The sequence below is a fragment of the Nylanderia fulva genome, unplaced genomic scaffold, assembly GCF_048542155.1.
Source record: "Nylanderia fulva isolate GAGA-0341 unplaced genomic scaffold, ASM4854215v1 Scaffold43, whole genome shotgun sequence".
Lineage (NCBI taxonomy): Eukaryota > Metazoa > Arthropoda > Insecta > Hymenoptera > Formicidae > Nylanderia > Nylanderia fulva.
In genome coordinates, this window is record NW_028190510.1 from 1037127 (window position 1) to 1049841 (window position 12715).

Here is a 12715-nt window from a genome sequence, read left to right on the forward strand (position 1 = left end):
TTCTGCGACTTTCGGATCTATATTTTTCTCTCGCACTTTATTTCTTTAGGGGGAATAGGGGATACATGGAATTAAAAATCTCTTGTAGAGATTATTCCAATTTTATATCTTGGCCGTGTCCAAGTAAAAATTTGGTGCCTTGTGCACAGGTATTAATTCTAACGAAAAAATTTAGTTTCGTTTAGAATAACGCACTGTCATCCGCGATTTGGCTCTTATTGCCTATCTTATATATGTTAAATTTATATTTATAAATAATATAATTATATTATATATAATATAATATACACAGGTATATAATATAATATAAATATATAATAAATAAAAAAAATAATAGATGAAATTCCGTACGATTTGAAATGTCGTTCGGAAAGATTTGTCGGCGAGATTTTTCGTCGCCGAAAGATTTCTCGTCTCGAAAGTCGTCGAAGAAGAAACATCGTTATACGGCCGTGAAATTATCGTTTTCTGGAGAAGTGAAACAACAGAACCGACACTCGTGAATATATTGCCGCGAATTTTGCGCCGAGTACGGTACTAGAATTTTTACGGCCGCCGAGGAATTACGAGACGGTGTACATGAAGAGAATATTCATCTCTCCGCGTTTGCAGCCGTGTGACTTTTTCCCTTCGCGGCTAACGGGCGAGAGAACGAACCGTATTCCGTTTTCCGTTCCCATCGGTCCAGAGAGAGAGAGAGAGAGAGAGTTCTCTTTCCCTCGCGCGCACCTCGTAATATTGATCTTCTCAGGTTCGTGAAATTGGTAGGTGGTCACACGACGCTTCGTATATCGCGTCGATAGAAATCCGAGTAAGCGCTCGTAGCGGCAATTATCAAACAGACTCGTGGGCTCATTATTAATCTCTCTCGTTACATTCAAAACAAACATTCGCAGGATCTCTGTGTAATCGCATTAAACTTAATATCGCGCACAGATGATTTTGTAAAGTGTCTCTCATAAATATATATGGCGACCATCTGTCCTTTATTTCAGAGGACAGTCCTTGTTTCAACTATAGTTGTCCTTATGAAATATATTATTAGGATAAATTAAAACAACACTATAGTTGTCCTCATGAAATATATTATTAGGACTAATATTAAAAGGACAAAATTAGTCCTAATAATATAATACATTTCATGAGGACAACTATAATGGTTTTAATAAATAGATTTGTTCATAATTTTCTTAATTTTTTAAAGTTCTTAATTTTGTTCTTTTAATATTAGTCCATTAAGGTTAATATCGCGCACAGATGATTTTGTAAAGTGTCTCTCATAAATATATATATGACGACCATCTGTCCTTTATTTCAGAGGACAGTCCTTTTTTTAACTATAGTTGTCCTTATGAAATATATTATTAGGATAAATTAAAACAATTATAGTTGTCCTCATGAAATATATTATTAGGACTAATATTAAAAGGACAAAATTAGTCCTAATAATATAATACATTTTATGAGGACAACTATAGTGGTTTTAATAAATAGATTTATAATTTTCTTCATTTCTTAAAGTTTTTAATTTTGTCCTTTTAATATTAGTCCTAATAATATATTTCATGAAGACAACTATAGTGATTTTAATAAATAGATTTATTCATAATTTTGTTCTTAATTTTGTCCTTTTAATATTAGTCCTAATAATATATTTTATAAAGACAACTATAGTTGTTTTAATTTATCCTAATAATATATTTTATAAAAACAGCTATAGTTGTTTTTCTCCCGACTGCTGCCAACCGTAGGTTGGCGAAAAGAGAGGAAGTATGCGTTTCATCGAGCCCGGATCGGTCGTGACCTTAATTCTCGATAACTACTGCATAGTTTTATATCAACTTTGGAACATAAGTTTCTTATTAATCAAGGAAGGTTTAAAGCGTATTATTATCGTTATTTATTCTATTAATAAAAAGTGAAAAATGAGTATTATTTCGTCAATACGGTCTCTCATTGGCTGCTGTGTGAACCTAAGAGGAAAAATGATTCACCAATGAGATTCGTTGTAGTATCCGGATAGGGAATGTTGGTGACATTGGTATATACATCTCGAAGTAATAATGACGGGACTGATAGGATAGGTTAGCTGTCACCTGTTGCGTGTTATTGTCAACAACAATATTAAGTGAAGTGTATTATTATGGATATATCTCAAGAAGATATAAATAAAGGAGTAAGTTTCTTCTTTTATATTTATTGTTTTTTTCTTTATTTAGGATATTGTTAATTATTATTTATTTATTGTTTCTTTATTTATATGTAGGAAGAAGATACTCGCTTGGAGATATCTGAAGAAGAAAACATTATTAATAATAGAAAACGAGTAAGTCTTGTTATTAATAATTAATAAAAATATATAATATAATTAATAATATAATTAATCTGTTGTAGTCATAACATGGCTATATGAATTTATATTTGTCTGCGTAGTCACTTATTTGCTATTAAATTTGCTACGTAGCCACATTGCTATAAATATCCACATATATAATTGTATAAATGTATATAGTTATTTTTTCTCTTATTTGTATATTATATAATAATTATATAATTAATTAAAAATATGTATACAAATATATTTATAGTTATACAAAGATATTAGCGCACCAATAATTATGGCAATGCAGACAAATATATTAACTTACATAGCCAATTATCTACTACAAAAGATTATTCACATATGTAATAATAATTAAGGCTATACAAATATATAAACTTACTTGTGATTACATAATGTATAAACTTATATAACCATAAGAAAGTTAATATATTTGTCGAAGCCATAATTATAATTGCGTACAAGTTTACGTATTTGATATAAGATATTGTTGTCATCTGTCTTTGTCATCTGTCTCTCTCTATCTATCAATCTATCTATCTAGCTATTTTTTTTTATTTATCTCTCTATTTATATTATATTATATTAATTAAAAAAATTGTAGCAGAAAAATATTTGGAAAGAATATAGAACATTGCAGTCACATGGTGAGTGTATGTGTCTTTATTATTATTATTATTATATTATATACATTGTAATATATATATTACATAATAAAAACTTTTACATGTGTAGGATGAAGAAGCAGAGAGACAAAAGAATGAAGAAACAGCATAAGAACAGCAATAAATTAGAAAATAAATAAAAAAAAAATAATAAAAAAATTAGAAAATAAAAAATAAAAAATAAAAAACAATTAAAAAAAAAATAAAAAATAAAAAACAATTAGAAAATAAATAATAAAAATAAATTAGAAAAAAAAATTAGAAAATAAAAAATAAATTAGAAAATAAAAAAATTAGAAAATAATAAAATTTTTTACAAAAAAAAAACTCCCGACTGCTGCCAACAAAGTTTTAATGTTTAAATTAGAAAATAAATAAAAAAAAAAATAATAAAAAAATTAGAAAATAAAAAATAAAAAATAAAAAACAATTAGAAATAAATAAAAAATAAAAAACAAAATTAAAGTAAAAAACAAAACAAAAATTAAAAATAATAAAAAAACAAAAAAATTATAAGTATAAAAAATAAGCTTGTAAAAGTTGGAAATAATCACACATAAATAAAGTCTGTTGTTTATTATATAATTTTTCTTATTTAAATTTATTGTTATCATACATATTTAGCGCTATATAATTTACAAAAATTTCAGATTTTTGAATTCAAAAATTTTTTTTAATTATAATTATTATTAATTCTACAATTTACAAGAGCAGTCGGGAGACGCCGCGCTAAATTTGAGACATATACGCACGCGCACGTTTTATGTAATAAATAGACACAAACACAAATATCGATACTCAACGGACGTACTCACACACTCATACACATGTACGCGCACGAAGTCACGCGCGCACGTACGCACATATGTACGCACTCATGCGCGCAAACACGCGCATACGAACATATGAATACCCGCATTCATACACATACTGACATGCACTCACATACGCACACACGCATATGTATACTGACGCTGCGGAACACACACTTAGCGCGGCGTCTCCCGACTGCTCTTGTAAATTGTAGAATTAATAATAATTATAATTAAAAAAAATTTTTGAATTCAAAAATCTGAAATTTTTGTAAATTATATAGCGCTAAATATGTATGATAACAATAAATTTAAATAAGAAAAATTATATAATAAACAACAGACTTTATTTATGTGTGATTATTTCCAACTTTTACAAGCTTATTTTTTATACTTATAATTTTTTTGTTTTTTTATTATTTTTAATTTTTGTTTTGTTTTTTACTTTAATTTTGTTTTTTATTTTTTATTTATTTCTAATTGTTTTTTATTTTTTATTTTTTATTTTCTAATTTTTTTATTATTTTTTTTTTTATTTATTTTAATTTATCCTAATAATATATTTTTCATAAGAATAGTTATAGTTGAAAAAGGACTAAAATTTAAAAGGACAAAATTAAGAACAAAGTTATGTGTGTGAATAAATTTATTTATTCGTAATTAATAATAAAAATAATATTAAACAAAAATAATATTATCTAGATGAATCGCTACATAATTTTATCTTTTATCTAGATACATTTAAAACAAAATCATCTTCTTTTAAGATAAATTTACATATTTTCATCTCATTCTAGCTAATTTTAAAATTATCTAAGCACAATAATGGTTATTTGTAATCAATTTTAAATTAAAAGAATACGTGATAGATTACAGTTACCTCTTTTTTTGCTTTCCAATTTCCAGATGAGTTTGAATTTTGAATGTAAAGGTGGTAACTTTGATTGCAAACTGATTTGGGAACATCTTAATACAAAGCCCTAAAATTTTCTTTTGACCTTTATTTTTTCTTCGAAAAAATAGTCACCCTCAAGGAGCAAGAGGAGGCATTTGCCCTCCCTTGGAATCGGTAAAAAAATAAAGCATTTACGCTTCTTTTGAATAATCACTAGAATTTATTCGTATATATTTAATATAATAAAATCTGAAAAAAAAATAAAATAACAAACAAATTAAATTTAAAAAAATTAAGAACAGAAATAAAAAATATTTAATTATGTAAATATTATTAAATTATTATAAAATATTTAATTATATACAAATATTAAATTAAAAAATATGAAATATTAAATAATTCGTATTTAATATAGGCAAAAAAACGCTTTTTTTATCCATTCAAACATGTTTGTGTGTGTGTGACACCTGCTCCACCATTCTCTCCGTTACAATTGCTGACGCAGATCGGTAATTGAGACGGTCGCGGAGTAATTGCATTTACTGCACCGCCGTCGTGGCGTCGGACACGTACCGAGAGCGTCTTCTTCGCGGAATATCAATGAACGTGTTCTCGTTACCGAAGGAATATACGCGTCGGAACAGATCGGCCCGACTCTTGCGGATGGAAATGCGAGAGAGGACGGACCCTCTCCGTGTTCTTATCCGTTCAAAAATCAGTAGCACGTCCGCGTAAACCTTCTGTCGTCTCTAATTTTATCGGGAATATATTGTAATAATAGAGCCCGCGCGTGTCTTCATCGAAATATTGAAAAAGAACGAGGAGAAAAAATACTGTAAAATAATTTAGCAATTTTTCAAAGTTGTTTACAACTTACAAACTGCTACATGTTTATTTGAATATATATATGTTTCGCTTTTTTTGTATTGTGATGCAGACGAAAAATGGATATGTCGCGAATATACGCCATCGATTGGGGATACGTGTTAATTGGAAGCGTCCAATTAAAATTTCTTCTTTCATGTCGCCTATATATCATCTTTTTTCGATAAGCCATATATTCGTCACGCGTATATACAATATATAGAATTTTCCGTTAAATTTCGTTATCTTCCTCCTTTCCTAAAAGAAATAAATTAATTAACCGAACTATATCTACATCAAATTAAACTCATTCTATTGTGAGCATAGTTGTCACTTATAAATGTTAAAGTATGGAAACGTGCACAATTATTTTACAGTAATGTGAATATTTTGATGTAAAAATTTCTAGCGCTGTCCGAAACGAGTACAACAATGTACGATTTAACAAAATTATTTTACAAATTATTTTACAAATTTTCACGGTTTGAAATTTCGCGGGTAACTTTTACATTCTCATTTTCAAATTATATAGATAAAATTTATATAATTTATAATAAAGATATTTTGTATTTAAACAATGCTGCAACTTTTATTAGATCGAGGTTTTTGTTGTGCGCTTATTGGATCTAATTAATATAAACAAATATGTGTCAGAACTTATTATAGATTTTGCCTTGAGAGATTGTAAAAAATTTATATAAAAATTTAGAACATGTCAATAAAAACAGATTTTAGGAGTTTTATATTGAAACATAGCTAACAATAAATCGTAGAGAAGCAGCGTTAGTTGCTACAAATCAATACTATGCAATCTTTCAACTCGAAAGACCCACAACTTTTGCAAAATCTCTTTTTTATCTAAAATCTATTTGTCTATTCGTTACGGGACAAAGAAATTCAGATTTGATCGCGCAAACTTTAGAAAATTCGATATCGTTGATGAGATTTTAAAATATAATGCGATTTATCTAGATAATTTTCTAGATAATAATTTTCAGACTGCTTATGTAAACAGTTATAAAAAAATGTAAATTATAAAAAATTGTAAATATAAAAATATACATATTCATATTTTTATTTATAAATTTTTATCGCTTACTGCTTAAATTCTACTATTTAAGTATTTTTGTGCTATGATTCTAAACCAAAATTATTTGAAAATTATCCTAGATAATTTAGTAAGATAATACTTTTGTCATCTAAGATACAGATATAGATAATACATACTTGTATTATTTATATAAAGATAAGATGATGCCAAAGTTTTATTTAGATGATCATCTATATAATTTTATTTAGATAACAGCAAATACTGATTATTATTAAATAAAAATTTTTTTATCAACATTAATATTTGTGACAAGAGGAAGACATAAGGAAAACATCGCAAGCAACACTGTTCCTTGCGACTAGATTTGCGTCTAAATTTTAACGAAGCGCGTATTATTGCTACCTACAGCATTTACATTAATCGTACGATGTAGTTGCGAAGCTCCCTCGAGCACCGACATGGTGCTTCTACGCAGACTAGATCTGTTAAGAGGAAGTACTTGCCTCTTAGCCGTAGTTTGGAATAACAGTCGCACTGTAGAAGGGTTTGATCTTGTTGTAAAATTATTTCACACGCATACACGACGAAATGACTTCAGCAGTGTGTGGCTGTATAATTAAACGCATTATGCATTGTATAATTTATACATACAAAGATGGAAAAAATAACAAAAAATGCCTTGACGTTTCGAAAACTTTGGATATAAAAATAGATCAAAATTTTTAGGACATAGTGTGTTCTATTTAGCAGTTGTGTCATTTTTTATAAATTCTGTTTAAAATAATTTTTTTCTAAAATTGTTATACTTTTCGAACTACATAATTACTTTATTTTCTACCTTATATACTCTCGCTGCAGATTTATATATTTTGATACACACGTATCCAGCGTTTGTTGTTATCTAAATAAAATTATATAGATGAAATTTTGGCGTCATCTTACCTTTATATAGATAAAAAAAATATATATTATCTATATCTGCATCTTAGATGAAAAAAAGGATTATCTTTACTAAATTATCTAGAATTGTGGCGATTACATCGTCACATACTTCCCTGAGATTAATAAGGAAAACACGCATACGAATACGAACACTGACATATACGAAAAGGACAAAGGCATAAATAAATATAAATAAAATATTACAGACGAGACGAAAGACGAGTAGGACAGAAACAAAGAAGTAAAAATAGATAGAAAATTCGCGAAGCCTCTCGAAGCCTAGCGAAGGGCGTTTTAGGAGGCAAGGTATAAATAGGAGATTTTTGAGATAACGATATACCGTCTTCGATAGTTGCCGCGCACGGACGCACGTTTGTAATCCGAGCGATATATCTATCTGTATTCACGCGTACCATTTGCCTTGAAGAATATATTTAGTTAAGTACAATCATTGCATAACTTTAATTAATTCCCGCATCGTTCCTCCTAAGCACTCGCGACGCGCGAAAGAGATACTAAAGTGGTGACGTCCCGACGTGATCGCGAGCGAGCGGGAATTCGCGATTTTTTTGTGTTCGCGTGAGAGAGCGGTACATTTTTTACTTTTTATTGTGACGACCGGTGAGACGATCTATTCGATCGGACCCGGAAAAGTGATAGTGACCAGTTGCGTGTAAAAAAAAAAAAAACAATTTGACATGATTGTGACGCGAGACGATGGAGTGATCGGTTCGCGCGTAGAGACGGAGGCGCGAGCGTACGATCAGCCGCGTGTGCAAGTGCAGCAGGCAGCCCCGATCACGATGCAGGCGGCCTCGAGTGCGATGCAGGCGGCCAGGTTGGAGCAGCCGCCGGGATACTTTTTCACCGCTCCCGAGATAAACCGTGTTGGCATGCGAATGCCAGAGTTTACGCCTTCGGATCCGGAGCTCTGGTTTAATATCGTTGACCGGAGTTTCCAGGCCGCCGGAATCACGGTCGATGCTACAAAATTCGGCTACGCCCTAACATCCATTGGGCCGAATTACACTGCCGAGGTGCGAGATATCATCATGAACCCGCCTGCGGAGCACGCGTACGAAACATTGAAGACGGAGCTGGTCAAGCGTCTGAGCCTGTCACAGGAGCACAAGACCCGGAGGCTCCTGGAACATGAAGAGATTGGAGATCGCAAGCCGTCTCAATTTTTGAGACACCTCCGCGGCCTCGCTGGAAACGTGGTTGGCGACTCCGTTTTGCGGACGATCTGGCTTAGCCGATTGCCGGCTTACATTCAGCCGCATCTGGTGACGCGCACGGCGGACACGATCGAGCAGCTGGCCGATATCGCGGATGCGATCGTTGAGGCTACCCGGGCACCGGCGTTTCAAGTGGCCGAGGCGTCAAAATTTGTGCCACCGCAGACGCAAGGCGCGAGCGATCCCGGGGCCTTGGAAGCCAGGATGGAGGTGCGACTGGCGCAAATGCGGCTTGCGATGCAGCAAGAGATGGCAGAACAGCTGACGGCCATACGTAAGTCGATTGAATCCATTGGCGATAACCGATATCGCGACGATGATCGACGTCGTTCGCGACCTCGTTTGCGTTCACGTTCGCGCCCGCGAGCGCGATCCAGCAGCCGTGGTCCACAGGCCAGCGGCGTATGCTGGTATCATTGGCAGTTTGGAGCGGAGGCACGGCAGTGCAGACCACCCTGCTCGATGCAGATGCCGGGAAACGCAGGAACGGGACGTTAGAGGCGGCAAGCGACCCGGAACATAGTGCGCGCCGCTTATTCGTGACGGACACAAACACGAAAACGAATTTTTTAGTTGACACGGGCGCGGATCTCTGCGTGTTCTCTCGAAAGATGGTTCGAGGGCCACGACAGAGATCGACCTACGAGTTATCGGCCGCCAACGGCACACCAATATATACATACGGGACGGAAAACATAACTTTGAATCTCGGATTGCGACGGGCTTTCACGTGGCGTTTCGTGATCGCGGACGTGTCGAAGCCAATAATCGGTGCCGATTTCCTCGCGCATTATGGCCTCCTCGTAGATCTGCGCAATTCTCGCCTCGTCGATCAGCTGACGAGCTTGACCGCACGCGGGCGTTGTATTCATTGCAACGTACCGCAAATTAAGACGATCACAGGGGAGACGCCGTACCACCGGTTGTTGGTGGAATACGCGGACATTACGAGGCCGAGCGGACAAATTCAAGAAACGATCCACGCCACGCGACATTTTATTGAAACGACGCCAGGACCGCCTGTCGCGTGCAGGCCACGAAGACTCGCTCCGGATCGACTCGCGGCCGCGAAAAAGGAGTTCCGACGAATGGTGGAGACCGGAATCGCGCGACCTTCGAAGAGCAGTTGGTCGGCGCCCTTACACATGGTGCCGAAAAAGGGCGAAGAATGGCGACCTTGCGGCGATTATAGAGCACTCAACGCGAGGACGATTCCGGACCGGTATCCTGTGCGACATATCCAGGATTTTGCACAGGCCCTCGGAGGAAAAAAACTATTTTCAACGATAGATCTGGTGCGGGCGTACCACCAGATTCCAGTGGCGGAGGAGCACATTCCGAAGACGGCGATCACCACACCGTTTGGCATGTACGAATTTCCGTACATGTCATTCGGATTGAGAAACGCGGCGCAGACGTTTCAGAGATTCATCGACGAAGTCTTACGCGGATTAGACTTTTGTTACGCGTACGTCGATGACATTCTGGTCGCGTCAACGTCGGAAGAGGAGCATCGAAACCATCTTAGAGCAGTATTCGAACGTCTGCGGGAATACGGGGTGACCATCAACCCCGCGAAGTGCGTATTCGGACAGCAGAAGGTAGATTTCCTGGGATACGAAGTTTCCGACGGGGGAACACGACCGCTGCCGACACGTGTGGAGGCGATCCTCGCGTGTCGAGAGCCAGGAACGGCGAAGGAGCTGCGACGCTACCTAGGCATGCTCAACTTCTACCGACGATTCCTGCCGAGAGCTGCCGAAATGCTGACGCCGTTGAACGATCTCCTCCACGGCAACGTCAAAGGGAAAGCGGCGATATCGTGGACGCCGCGAGCGCAGGAGGCATTCAAGAATTCGAAAGAGAGCTTGGCACAGGCCGCGCTCTTGCGACACCCCAGGATAGACGCAGAGCTCGCCCTGTTCACTGACGCGTCGGAGCAGAGCATCGGCGCGACTTTGCAACAGCGTGGCAGCGACGGATGGGAGCCGTTAGCCTTCTTCTCGAAGAAGCTAAGCCCATCCGAGATGAAGTACAGCGCGTTCGACAGAGAACTGCTGGCAATCTACCTGGGGGTCAAACACTTTCGATACATGCTGGAGGCGCGCGCGTTTGTGATCTACACGGATCACAAACCGTTGATCTACGCTTTTCGTCAACGACCGGAGAAGAGCACGCCGCGCCAGTTCCGCCACTTGGACCTCATCGGGCAGTTCTCAACCGACATCCGGCACGTGACAGGCGAGGAGAACGTCGTGGCGGATGCGTTATCACGAGTCGAGGAGCTGGATTCTCCCCTGGACTACGCTGCACTGGCGGAGTCGCAGGGGACTGACAAAGAGCTCGACGATTATACAAGGCGAGAGACCGGAATAAAACTCGAGAAAGTGCAGATTCCCGGAACGGGGATACAAGTCTACTGCGATACGACGACATCGACACCGCGACCGTTTTTGACAAGACCCTTTCGGCGGGCCGCATTCAACTTGGTGCACGACCTGGCACACCCAGGAATCAAGGCGACGGGCAGACTCGTGGCGCAGCGCTACGTCTGGCCGTTGATGAACGCTGACTGCCGCAGCTGGGCGCGTGCATGCGTGCCCTGTCAACGTTCGAGGGTCACTCGACATGTCTCGGCGCCATTAGGAAGATTTGCAGTACCATCGAGCAGATTCGAGCACGTACACCTGGACATTATCGTGATGCCCGTCTCAGAGGGCATGCGATACTGTCTCACGTGCGTGGACCGCTTCACACGGTGGCCGGAGGCGTTCGCACTACGAGACCAGGAGGCGGAGACGGTCGCAAGAGCATTTTACGAGGGATGGATTTGCAGATTCGGGGCGCCCGTGCGAGTAACAACGGACCAGGGGCGCCAGTTCGAGTCCCATCTCTTTCGACGGCTGAGCGAGATGACAGGAGTACAGCACCTGAGGACGACGGCGTACCACCCGCAGGCCAATGGCATGGTCGAGAGGTTGCATCGCCAGCTCAAGGCGGCAATCAAATGCCGGCAGAATGATCGCTGGACGGAGGCGCTGCCGACGGTGCTGCTCGGGATCCGAGCAGCGTGGAGAGACGACCTGCAGGCGACCGCAGCGGAGCTGGTGTACGGCCAGACGCTGAGGATCCCAGGGCAATTCCTGAGTCGACGACCTGTGGACAGCGAGGACGACGCGGCCGACTTCGCAAGGACGCTGAGGGAGCAGTTCGAGGAGCTGCGACCGGTGGACGGCACCCGACACGGGGAGCGACGGCCGTTCCTTTACAAGGACCTAGCGACGGCCGAACAGGTGTTCGTGCGACACGAGGGACCGAAAAAGATGTTGCAGGCGCCGTACGAGGGGCCGTACGCAGTCATCAGCCGAGGCGACAAAGTCTTTGTCGTGCGTATGCACGGCAAAGAGAAAACGGTCTCAATAGACCGTCTTAAACCGGCTTATATTTTGCAGAGCGAGCCAGAAAACAACAGCCCGGCAGAGTCGACGGCACGAGACCGGGACACCGAGGTCGAGCAGCGAGGCGCGCGAGAGGACGCGAGGCCGCTGCCCCGAGAGAGCCAGAGAACGACGAGAGCGGGAAGAAAGGTCCGATTCCCGAGTCGTTTCCAGGCGGGCCTGTGACGTCGAGGAACCAGGATGTGCATCGAGAGCCGTGAGAAACCGCCGCGAAGAAAAAATATAAAAAAAAAAAAAAGGACTTATATATTTCTCGCGAGTTAATTTTTTCTTTTTGATGTGTGTTCTCGAGAAAATTTTTTTTTTGTTTTAATGTAATCGACACGAGCCGCGAAACGTAAGCGAAGACGAATTCGACATAGAAATCCGTATATAGATTCTGCGTTTTATCTTAATCGCGTTGAATTAAATTGACGAGTCTCGGACCGAGAGCGACGCGCGTTCGAATA

At 38.5% G+C, this 12715-nt stretch overlaps 2 protein-coding genes and 1 long non-coding RNA gene across 3 annotated transcripts in view; all 3 read left to right on the forward strand.

Moving 5' to 3' along the window:
* Positions 1 to 12715, forward strand: part of LOC114931231 (uncharacterized) — a 301644-nt gene that overhangs the window by 27539 nt on the left and 261390 nt on the right. The gene's annotated exons all lie outside the window — the stretch shown is intronic.
* On the forward strand, positions 1731 to 3171 carry LOC146721682 (uncharacterized). The gene is made up of 4 exons (XR_014925557.1): positions 1731 to 2176; positions 2267 to 2326; positions 2946 to 2994; positions 3077 to 3171. It is a non-coding gene; the product is annotated as an uncharacterized LOC146721682 (long non-coding RNA).
* On the forward strand, positions 8269 to 9306 carry LOC146721683 (uncharacterized). The gene has a single exon (XM_085486410.1). It carries the CDS (start codon positions 8269 to 8271, stop codon positions 9304 to 9306), a length of 1038 nt encoding a protein of 345 aa, XP_085342536.1.

Bases quoted from the DNA above. Each gene is read 5' to 3' on its own strand.
- LOC146721683 (XM_085486410.1), top strand. From the start codon at position 8,269: ATGATTGTGACGCGAGACGATGGAGTGATCGGTTCGCGCGTAGAGACG.